The sequence below is a fragment of the Dreissena polymorpha genome, chromosome 3 (assembly GCF_020536995.1).
Source record: "Dreissena polymorpha isolate Duluth1 chromosome 3, UMN_Dpol_1.0, whole genome shotgun sequence".
NCBI lineage: Eukaryota > Metazoa > Mollusca > Bivalvia > Myida > Dreissenidae > Dreissena > Dreissena polymorpha.
In genome coordinates, this window is record NC_068357.1 from 22073605 (window position 1) to 22085979 (window position 12375).

At 39.4% G+C, this 12375-nt stretch overlaps 2 protein-coding genes across 3 annotated transcripts in view; both read left to right on the forward strand.

The window, feature by feature from the left end:
• The window catches only part of LOC127873263 (muscle-specific protein 300 kDa-like), a 106603-nt gene extending 97395 nt beyond the window's left edge, over nt 1-9208 (forward strand). The window contains 9 exon segments of the mRNA XM_052417037.1: nt 561-881; nt 1133-1459; nt 2190-2444; nt 2446-2502; nt 3035-3997; nt 4881-5201; nt 5842-6177; nt 7653-7970; nt 8996-9208. Of these exon segments, the coding sequence (XP_052272997.1) occupies nt 561-881; nt 1133-1459; nt 2190-2444; nt 2446-2502; nt 3035-3997; nt 4881-5201; nt 5842-6177; nt 7653-7970; nt 8996-9058 (2961 nt within the window). The 3' untranslated portion in view covers nt 9059-9208.
• A 1507-nt stretch (nt 9209-10715) lies between these two features.
• The window catches only part of LOC127873262 (muscle-specific protein 300 kDa-like), a 229236-nt gene continuing 227576 nt past the window's right edge, over nt 10716-12375 (forward strand). For both annotated transcript variants that reach the window (XM_052417036.1, XM_052417035.1), the window contains exons 1-2: nt 10716-10867; nt 11875-12031. In XM_052417036.1, the coding sequence (XP_052272996.1) occupies nt 10854-10867; nt 11875-12031 (171 nt within the window). In that variant the 5' untranslated portion in view covers nt 10716-10853. The remainder of the gene's footprint in view (nt 10868-11874; nt 12032-12375) is intronic.

Consider the following 12375-nt stretch of genomic DNA (forward strand, 5'->3'; position numbering starts at 1 on the left):
CATTATTACTCTACAAAACATCATAATTTGATTCAACTAAAAACTCATGTTTCCAGGAGCTGCAACAAACCCTAACAAGCTTTAAGGCAAATTTTGATAAATATATAATAAGTATTTTTGTAACCAAAAGTTTTGTTAAGCAAATTCGATCACATTTTAAATATAAAAATTCAATTTGAAATTCAGTATTAAACTTTTTCAGAGCTACAACAAAAACTTAAACAGGCATGACAAATATATATGAGCCTTACTCTGGGAAAATGGGGCTTAGTGCATGCACATTGGGTGTTGTCCCAGTTAAGCCTGTTCAGTTTTGCACAGGCTAATCAGGAACAACACTTTCCACTTATATAGTGTGTGTTTTTTTTTTTAAGAAGTCTTTTCGAGGGGAAAGTTCAATGTAGACGGAAAGTGTTGTCCCTGATCAGCCTGTGTTAACTGCGCAGGCCAATCTGGGACAACACTTATAGCACATGCATTAAGCCCACTTTCCCTACAATGAGACTCATATGAGAATCACATACAAGTTATTTATTTTCCTTAAAAACTCATGTTTACAGGAGCTACAACAAACTCTGAACAAGCTGAAGGGCAGCCTGTCGGAGGTCCAGAAACTAAACGCAATCTTGTGCGAGGGAGCGAGTCGGGAGAGACGTGGACCACTGAAAGGGGAGATGACAGACATTGACAAGCGTCTTGACGGCGTGTCTGTCCGACTGAACGCCAAACTGGCGGACCTCGAGGCGACAATCGCCAAATGGGCGGAGTATTACAAGCGTTTGAACCACTTCTGTGATTGGCTGAACGAGAAGGAGGAGAAGCTGAACGCAGTGAACGAGGACAAGACTAATAGTCCAGAGGAGAAACTGGAGCAGGCAAAGGTGGGGCTAGCTATTTGTTGTTTTAGAAGTATGCTGAAATATTCTTTAGAAATTATAGTTAAAGAACATAAAAAACACCCCTCCAAAAAATGGAAGTTCAGTTTGGTAGAAATAATCTGTTATTTGAGTTTATCTTTGATAATGAATTTATAGGTATAAATTTACACTTACAATCCATTGAAGTAAACCATAAGGCAATCCATTAATTTTTAAAATATTGCTAGTAATTTTATGACGATTTCTATTCTCAGGCTATTTCTACAGAAGTATACGAAAACCATATTACATTGGAGAACCTTGAAAAAGATGCTAAAGGACTGTCCCAAAACTTCCGCTCACGCGAGACAGCTGCTTTAAAAGCCAAGCTCTCCACGGTTCGGCGCCAATGGGAGAGCCTTTGTGCTCGCGCCAACGACCACAGCTCGTCCTATAAGACAAACGTGGAGCACTGGCAGATGTACCAGAACCTAGCCAAGGACCTCATGCCCTGGATCATGAAGGCAGAGAAATACTGCGCCACTGAGCTGCCGAAATGTTCGAGTCTGGAAGAAGCCAAGGAACTGTATGCCCTGCACCAGGTGAGCTCCATGGGGCAATTGTGTGGCCTGTGGGTTGTTGACTCCCTACAGCTTAGAGACATGTTCCATCTTAATTGATCTTCGTTTAAAGGAAGTTTATTCTCAGACAAAAAAACATTTAAGGTTGAAAGTGTTGTCCCTGATTAGTCTGTGAGGACTGCAACACTGCAAGTAGTCTGTGAGGACTGCAACACTGCAAGTAGTCTGTGAGGACTGCAACACTGCAAGTAGTCTGTGAGGACTGCAACACTGCAAGTAGTCTGTGAGGACTGCAACACTGCAAGTAACTCGCAGGCTGTTCTGGTTTTATGCTGGTTGCAAATAGCCATTTTCACTTTGCTTATGGGTTTGAAAGGGTCAATTGCGGATTGATAGATAAAACTTGTTTTTCATGTTACTTTGCTGGCACATTTCTGAGAGTATACTGGGTAAAATATGGTTAATTGAAACAAGTAAACATGCTTTACATTAACAGACAGGGGGAAACATCTCATTTGATGTCTTAACAATAAATTTTGGGCATCATCAAATGTATATTATTCTTTATATTTATATAGTTGCATTTTTATTATCTTCTGCCCCTATCTTTAGTTGTTTTCTTGTTGGTTCATCAACTGATATCAGGGCTTTTCAAAATTGTGAAAAACAATCAGCCAACTTTTAATAATTGTGAAAATTAGTTTTAATGAGTAGGCAACAAGCATTAACATTTCACTATTTCAACTTGCAGAGCTTCTTGAACGAGTGCGAAGAAAACATTCCGATCTTTGAGAAGATGACCACAGAGGCAGGTTATCTCCTCAGCCAGCCGAATATGCAGAAGGAGCTGGACACGCTTCAGCGGCGCTGGGGAGACGTGATCCACGCCTCTGAGGAGCGCAGCGTGCGCGTCGACAAGATGCAGGGCGCGTGGGTTGCATACAATCAGGAGGTGAACGGAATCAACGAGATACTCCAGAAGTTTGAGAACCGCCTCGCTGTGGAACCCTAACGTGAACTCGACCGATCCACAGGTGCTGGAACACGAGTTGGCCCTGTGCAAGGTATGGAGGGATTTAAATATTGAATACTGGAACTTGATCATAGAACACATTTTTATGTGAAGTTAAAATGTTAGTTGAAGTATATTAAAGTTGGAATGAAAAAAACATTTTCTGATATTGAAAAAATCATAGACAAGTGCTTATTATGCTAAAAGTACAGACAGAATATTACAAAACTACATACAGAACATGAAATGAGCAATTTCGTTTGAGAAAATCTTCACAATGATGTCCATTTTATGTTTGATGTCTTATTTAGAATTCAAATAATAAAGTTTTATAGCCTCAATACATGGCAATATATCGTTTTTGATAATATGAATCTTTTGAAGTGCAACTCAAAATAAATGTTTATGAGTTTTATGTTAAAATGCACTTCTTTAATTTATAAATTTATAATGTTCAGATTCTTATCGGAGTACACAAAAATGCACTAGGTTAGTGTTTTGTTTCAATAGTTTGTATGTATAAAATACATTTGAAGCCTTCATTTTAAATAAATCATAAACTGTTACATGTTCTATTTTTATAGACACTCCAAGAGGAGATTCGTAGTCAGCAGCCTCACTTGAACGCCCTGCATCGTCAGTTCGAGCAGGTGCGTCAACACGCGACCCCTGAAGGAGTGCGCGACCTAAAGGCCATGGAAGACGAGGTCAAGGCCAAGTACGAAAAGGCCGCCGCTGACGCCAGCGAGCGACAGAACATGCTCAATGGGGCTCTCCGGCATAGGCAGAACTTTTACAGTAGTCTCGGAGAGTTTGAAAAATGGATTAAGAAAACACAACGAAAACTTGATACCAGTAGTGAAATATATTCCGACGAAGTTGGAGAGACTCTCGCTAAGTTGAAGGCGTTGCAGAAAGAGTGCGATGAAAATGAGCCAACTTTTGAGCAGTTGTGTGCCGAGTTCAAGGAACTGTTGGCAAATTGTAATGATGACGAGGCAGCAATTCTTAGGGACAAGTTTGATAGAGTTATGGGAGGGTACACAAAGATAGAGGATACCTTGAAAAGTCATAAAGAGGTGTGTGAGAAATGGGACCAATATCAAAGTAGCCACAAAGATGCTCAAGCTAGGTTAAAGACTCTGCAAGCAAAGCTAGAGAATCCAAATATCAAAGAAGATGAAGTCGCGAAAATCAACGAAGAAGTGAAAGCTCTAAGAGCGGAAATGGGAGAATGGGATAACCAAGTAGACGCCTTGGATGAATTGATGGCGACTTCTCAGCTGACAATCAAAGATCGGGCTACTCAGCGCACTCTGCACTTTGGGACAGAGTTACAGGCCCTGGACTCATTGTGTGACTCAGTATTATTCAATTCTAGCCAGAAGAAGGAGCGCATCAGCGAGCTGGCCGAGTTGTGGAAGAAGTTTGAAGCTAAACAGGCTCAGCTTGTTGAGAAACTCGAGGATGTTGGGGACAGAGTGGAAACTGCAGTAGTGCCTCAATCTAGTCTACAAGGGGTCAAGGATCTCGTAAGGGAGATCGAGGTGAGCTGAAGTGTCATGGTGAAGGATTGACATTATCCCTCGCAAAAGGCGGAGGGATATAAAATTTGCTTTGTCAGTCTTTCAGTCTGTCTGTCTATCTGTCACAAAACGTTTTAGGGCTATATCTCAGAAACTATATAAGATATCAACATGAACCTTCATGTGTGTATATATGAATGAGGAGAAGTGGTGATGGATATCAATTCAACAAATTTGCTTTTTAAAAAATAATGTGTGTGTTTTTATGCCCCCCACCACTATAGTGGGGGACATATTGTTTTGCATTGTCTGTTGGTTGGTTTGTTTGCTCCAATTTTAACATTTTGTCATAACTTTTTTTTGCAATATTGAAGATAGCAACTTCATATTTCTCATGCATATGTATCTCATAGAGCTGCACATTTTGAGTGGTGAAAGGTCAAAGTCAAGGTCATCCTTTAAGGTCAAAGGTCAAAAAAACAAATTCAAGGGAAGTAATAAGCTTTAAAGGTAGATAATTATCTGGAATCTGAAATACGAAATTATAAATATAAGAGTAAATAATTGTTGCCAAATCTCAAGTCTATGATTTACCTGACAATATGATTTACTCTACTAAAAATGGGAATATATTAATTATTTTTAAGTTAAGTAAAAGATATAAGTAGCAATTCTGTTATTTTTTAACACTTACTTATATTACATCATTTGTGCATGTAAGAGAAGAATATGTATATTTATGACTCAATTTAAAGACTTTCTGAGCAGAATAGTAGTATAGATAGGAATTTCTGTTTAATCCTTTCTGTAGGACAATAGAGATGAAGTATTCGCCTACAACCCTAAAATGTGTATTGTAATTTCTTTGCTCTTAAGTAACACTTGTCAGTTGACCCTTCTTTAGGACGCAAGAGATGACGTATTCGCGTACAACCCTGAATACGAGCAGCTGCGAGAACTGGGTCGTCAGATCATGCAGGCAGACCCCAGCCGGTCCACGGCAGTCCAGGGCGGTCTCTCCAAGGTCAACAAGTCCTGGGATGGCGTCCAAGCGTTGATAGGCGAGAAGCTCAACCACTACACAGGCGTAGCCAATGCCTGGCAGGCGTATAACGATCTGAAGCAGGGCGTCCTGAGGACCCTGGATGATGTAACACCTCTTGTGGAGTCCGATATCGCTTTCTCTACTCAGCCTGAAGTCAAGAAGGCGCTCGATCAACATAAGGTGAGGTGTTCTTCAGGATTTTACTATTTTGTTATAAATGAGCTGCACTGTGGGAAAATGGGGTTTAACCCTTTGCATGCTGGGAAATTTGTTGTCTGCTAAAATGTCGTCTGCTGAATTTCTAAAATTAGCATTTTCTTCGATTTTTTTCAAAGAATACTATCAGAATAGCAAACAGTTTGGATCCTGATGAGACGCCACGTTCTGTCTCATCTTTATCCAAACTGTTTGCAAAGGCCTTCAAAATTCGGATCCAGCACTGAAAGGTTTAATAAATGTGCATTAAGTGTCATCCCTGTTAAGCCTGTGGAGTCCTCAAAGGCTTATCAGGGTAGACAGTTTCTTCCCAAAATGGATTTTCTCTAATGAGAAATTTTCTTAAAACAAAAAATACAATACAACTGAAAGTGTTTTCTCTAATCCTCTACTACACTGTATGCACATGCATTAATCCCCTTTTTGTCTGATGGCGGCTCAAATATTTTAACTCATCCAAAGCTATTATTTAAGCATTTATTTCATTCTTTGTTTAATGCTTAAATAAATTATTGCTTTTTTGCTATTCACAATGTTGCGTTTTTTTCTCCTCTTGATTGTTCTACAATATTTGCAATGGCAACAATTCTTGTTTTACCTATAGAACGCAGAGTTTGAGCTCCACGCAAACCAGTCCCAGCTAGACCAAATGAACGCACGAGGACTTCAGCTTCTAGAAGAGCTCAAACGCGTGCCTGACTTTGACGTGGCCGTCCTAGCACAGGAGCAGGACATGGTCAATCATCGCTGGGAGACGTCAAACGCGGCAATAGACGAGCACAAGCAGAATCTCGAGGCTCAGCTCATCTGCTGGGATCAGGTGCAGTCTGGCAAGGAGGAGTTGGAATCCTGGGTAAACACCATGGTTACCAAGCTCGACGACAGCCTCAAGAACTTTGACGATGCTGTCACTGTGGAGTCATGCCTGATGAAGTTTAAGGTAAGGTGTTACTGGGGTAGGGCTTTTTTATGCCAGCTTAAACTTGGATTTATTAAGTATTGCACTTGTCAATCCGTCCGTCTGTCAGTAGGTATGTTCGAGAGCTTGTGTTTTGAACTCCTCTTTAACTGCAGAATTATGGCCGTTTGTGTGTTTTTCCACATAGTGATATATATAGTGCCCTGAAGCTTGTGTTTACAACATAGTGATATATAAAGTGCCCTGAAGCTTGTGTTTAAAACGTAGTGATATATATAGTGCCCTGAAGCTTGTGTTTACAACGTAGTGATATACAAAGTGCCCTGAAGCTTGTGTTTACAACGTAGTGATATATATAGTGCCCTGAAGCTTGTGTTTACAACATAGTGATATATATAGTGCCCTGAAGCTTGTGTTTACAACGTAGTGATATATATAGTGCCCTGAAGCTTGTGTTTACAATGTAGTGATATATATAGTGCCCTGAAGCTTGTGTTTACAACGTAGTGATATATATATATATAGTGCCCTGAAGCTTGTGTTTACAACGTAGTAATATATATAGTGCCCTGAAGCTTGTGTTTACAACATAGTGATATATATAGTGCCCTCAAGCTTGTGTTTACAACTTCTTGGTAACTAATAGGTGCATCTTGCTCAAACTTTCACATTTGAATAACCTTAATGGTAAAATTTAAGTAACTAAAATAATTTTTGCTTCAACAACTTTTGTGCAATATTATGGTTCTTTGTCTATTTTTCCGCTGTTTAGTATAAATTAAGTCCAATTATTTGTGTGTTTTAAACTCCACTTGATTGATTGGAGATTGTTCAAACTTTCACTGTAGAATCACTTGAATGTGCATATCCTGGTCAAGAAAGGAATTTGGTCTGAGAGCAGTTTTGGAAATTATGGCCCTTTGTCTGTTTTCTGATATACACTGTAGAGTATTGTCCCATAATTGTGTTTTTTTTAACTTGTTACTCCTCTTAAACTACTTGTAGAATCTTGCTAAAACTTTGATAGCTGACTGACCTAAATGTTTAGATGAAAGAAAGAAATAGTGACTGCTATAACCTTAAGCTGAAGTATAGCCCTTTATCTTTTTATATACTTAAGGGGGTATAATTGACTAGGAATTTTTTCAAGTTAGGTGTCTGCATTTCAATAAGGATTTGTAAAATTTATCTGATCCTGTTAGTTTTACAAGTCATAGCTTTGGCATTTGTTGCATTTATGTTGGAAAATAACAGCTTTATTTATATGTGTTGTACAATCATAATGAAATATACCTCAAACTATGGCACCAATTTGATAAGTGTATTTATGCTTGGAAGTTTTCATTTGTTTACATATAATAATATAATAATAATGGGATATCTATTAATGCCTCATAACAAATGTCACTTAAATTATTCATCATAGCTTTTTATACAATGCTCATGAAGTCATTCGCCAACATTTTTGTGGAGCAATTTCCAATTTTTATTTCCAGGAAGAGGCACCATACTTCCAGGAAGTGCTCAATGACATGACACAGAAAATCAATGATCTCAAGGAAATGAACCGTGACGAAGACATTCCGCAACTGGTTGCCGAGCAACGAAGGTTGCAGGCACAGTTTGACAAGGCCACCTCGCTGGCCAATCAACTTGAAGGCGTGATGGCAAACTTCACAGACGAGCGAGTGAATCTGCAGCGTGAGATAGAGGCTGAGACAGAATGGCTTCATGAAATGAAGGACAGACTTGGAAAGTGTGACGATGTGTCGGGAACGGACGAGGACATTGTGCAACGATTGGAAAACTGCAAGGTAAACATGACTTAAACTTGAAAGATTTGTCATAATTTGAGCGTTGCTTTGGGAAAACTGGGCTTAATGCATGTGATGACACTTAATGCATGTGATGACACTTAATGCATGTGATGACACTTAATGCATGTGATGACACTTAATGCATGTGATGACACTTAATGCATGTGATGACACTTAATGCATGTGATGACACTTAATGCATGTGATGACACTTAATGCAATGCATGTGATGACACTTAATGCATGTGATGACACTTAATGCATGTGATGACACTTAATGCATGTGATGACACTTAATGCATGTGATGGCACTTAATGCATGTGACGACACTTAATGCATGTGACGACACTTAATGCATGTGATGACACTTAATGCATGCGATGACACTTTCTGCCTAATCTGGATTTTTGCTAAGAAGAGACTTCCTATAAACATAAAATACCATGAAAGCAGAAAGTGTTGTCCCTGATTAGCCTGTGTGGACTGCACAGGCTAATCTGGGACAACACTCAAGGCACATGCATTTAGCCCAGTTTTCCATGAATGTTTCTGATTTGGCTGTTTGCACCTTCCTTGTATGAAGTGTGTTGATTTGTTATTTATCATGTTCATTTTATTAAATGACAGACCTGCTACTCTAGGTATTTATTTTGTAAGAAGTGGTTTTCCTAGAAACTACAATGCATTAAAATGTTAATTTAAGTTTTTTTTATACTTTGGCCTGGATGGAGTTTATTAGAGTCATTATTGTATGGTTGGTCGGTTTGTCCAAATAAAATGAATTGAGATTGTGAAGATAATAACTCGATAATAATAAGTTTAACATGCAAGACACTTTTCATCCCTAGTGTTCCAAATGTTCTTGCATTATTTTCTCTTGATGCTAACTGAAAACTTGTGGAGGTATAGTGCACCTTTGTGACACAGCTCTAGTTTCAGTATTATAAATTACAGTATTTAGTAATTGTTACAAATTATACAAAAGTATATTTAACTAACAGTATGACTTATTTCATGGCAGGAGATATCTGAAGAGATGGCCAAACATAAAAAGAACATCGCCTGCTCTCATGGACAAGGCTAGTGCCATGCAGGCCAAGTTCCCGTCTGCAGAGACGTCAAATCTCGCCAAGGACGCCTCCGTCTTAAACAAAAAATTCGACTCAGTGGTAGGGCGTGGTGACAAAATTGGGGATATGCTTCTTGCAACCTTGGAGCAACACTGCACGGACGCCCAGCAGCAACAGCAGCGTTGGCTCAGCGCCTGCCCTGGAGAAAGTCAATTGGTGTGGTGACATTAGCTGGCGACCGATACAGCGTCGAGGCAAAACTGGCCACTATCAAGGTAGGCTTTGTGATTTTGTGGTGGGCTTTGTGATTTAGTTAGAATGCAAAATTAAGATACGAGCCTCGCACTGGGAAAACAGGGCTTATGTATGTGCATTAAGTGTCACTAGGAATAGACTTCCTTTTAACAAGACTGAAGACACTATTCTGAGACAATCACTTTACGCACATGCGTAAAGCCCCATTTTTAAGGTCAACTGGTGTGGAGACACTGCTGGTGACCGATACAGCCTCAAGACTAAACTGGCCACTATTAAGGTCGGCTTTGTATCTGAAAGATGAAAATACCCATCTAGCGATTTAACCAAAAATTTGTGGTAGGTCCCATCATTTAGTTAGTGTACAAAATTAATTTGTGCTTTACTGTAGGGAAACAGGGCTTAATGCATGTGTTTAATGTTTCTATGTCCAAATTTAAAGTTGGTTTTTTGCTAAGAAAAGACTTCTTAAAAAGAAAAATACAATAAATGAAAAGTCTAGTCCCTGCAAACTGCCATCTGGGATGACACTTTAGGCGCATGCATTGAAATCTGTTTGCTCATAAAGAGGCTCATATCTTTTATAAAAGAAGTTTTTGAAAGAATGAGGATGGTCAATGTCCAAAATGTTTGTTTTTAACCTGCTTTGTAGGGACATTGCCAGTTTTTGCCATCTCATGTATAAGCTTTCTGTGATATTACAAATAATACAATGTACACATACAACAGCTGCTCCTCAACAGTGTAGAGGTTGACATTACCGTGCAACTTATTCTATGGAAGTTTTCATAAACAGGCTACTTTCTTTAATGACTCATGAGTATGATGTGTGCAGGGGCTGTTTTCCTATTTCTATAGTACAAATATATGAGCTGCATTTTAGGGAAACTAGTCCTTAGCCATGTGGATAAAGTGTCGTCCCAGATTAGACTGTGCAGTCCACACGGGCTAATCATGGACGACACTTTCCGTCTAAACTTAAATTTTGCTCAGGAGTAACTTTCTAAAAAAACAACATAAAAGTGGAAAGTGTTATCCCTGATAAGCCTGTGCACAGGCTGATCTACAACAACAATTTAAACACATCCAGTTTTGCCAGAGTGTGGCTCATATTTGTCTTGTTTTGAGAAAACTGGGCTTAATGCATGTGTGTAAAGTGTCGTCCCAGATTAGCCTGTGCAGTCCGCACAGGCTAATCAGGGACGACACTTTCGGCTTTTATGGTATTTTTTGTTTGAAGGAAGTCCCTTCTTTCCGAAAATCAAGTTTAGGCAGAAAGTGTCGTCCCTGATTAGCCTGTGCAGACTGCACAGGCTAATCTGGGACGGCACTTTACGCACATGCATTATGCCCAGTTTTGTCAGAACAAGACACATATATAATTCTACTCCCTCACAGGAGCTGATCAACAGTGCAGGCGAGGGTGAACAGAGGAAGAACCTGGCTGCAGAGAAGATTGAGGCCCTGAAAGCCGTGCTGCCCAAGGGGAGGCAAGCAGAACTCGAAAAACAGAAGAAGCAAGCCGAGGCAGAGTGGCAGACCCTGTGTAACGCCATGCAGGACACTCAGTGAGTTGGGAAACATTGCATTAGTTGGGATGTGTTTTAGGAAAACTGGGCTTAATGCATTTGCATAAAGTGTTGTCCCAGATGAGCCTGGGCATTCCGCATAGGCTGATCAGGGACAACACTTAACATTTTTACAGATTTGTTTGTGTGAAGGAAGTCCCTTCTAAACAAAAATCCAGTGTGAGCCGAAAGTGTTGTCCCTGATTAGCCTGTCCTGATTAGCCTGTGCGAACTGCACAGGCTAATCTGGGACGACACTTTATGCACATGCATGAAGCCCAGTTTACCCAGAGCAAATTCAGTTTACTCAGTTAAATTTCCATTAGAAATGCCAGCAAATAGAACATGCAGGAGACTCAGTGAGTTGGGAAATGTTGCTGTCATCATCAGCTTAAATTTGATAACCAATGAGTTGTTGTTGGCCTTGAGGGTCTAAATTAGTCATATTCTTTCATGTTTGATAATGTTCTGTCAGATACACCACAAATAGGACATGCAGAATCAGACTGACATGGGAACCATTTCATTAGTTAAATTTTAATGGTTGATGGCTTAACATGTTCCTTCGTATGAAGGTACTAAATGATTCCTAATCTTTAATGTTTTGTTCGATATACAAGAGTATAAAACACATTTTAAGTTGAATGTTGGTTTTTAACTACCACTGTGTTAATTTAGCCTATGGTCCTTAATTCTTATGAGTTAATTTGTTACACAAATATATAACACGTAGCAGCATGAAGAAAATGAAGAAGTTTGACTTTGTAAAGCTGCAAGAAATATTGTAAAATAATGCTTATTAAACATTTAAACTACCGGTATCTGTACATGTTATGTTTTAATTATCATAATTATTATAATTATAAAACACCTTAAATGAAGAAAATAAACTTGCAGGAAAAAAATCCCTGAAAGGAACACACAGTCTTGCTTGCCAATTAGTGTAGAATTCATATATTTTTGTTAGAACATATTCACCTACAAGTTTTTTGTTATCATGACATCAGGGTTAAACTGGAGTCGTCCATCGACCAGTGGCAGGCGTACGACAAGGAGTGTGACACGCTGTCACAGTGGCTCAAGGACACGGAGGCACGTGTCAGGAACGAGGCCACACTGCAGCCAGACCTGCCCAGTAAGGTCGAGCAGTTCGAACTGTTCAAGGTACATATGAAACATTGGCAGAATGTCAAATATTTTAAATGCTCTGGGTAAACAGGGCTTAATGCGAGTGTTAAAAGTGTCATCCCTGATTAGCCTTTGCAGCCCACTCAGGCCGTTCAGGGACGACACTTTCAGCTAAAAATGGATTTTCGTTTAGAAGGGACTTTCTCTAACAACATTTTTTATAAATGCAGAAAGTTTTTTGCCTGATTAGCCTGTGCGGACTGGGACTGCACTTTAAGCTCATGCATAGAGCCCCATATTTCCAGAATATTCTATAAAATTAAAGTGTTGTCCCTGATTAGCCTGTGGGAATTGCTTAAAGTGCCATACCAGATTATCCG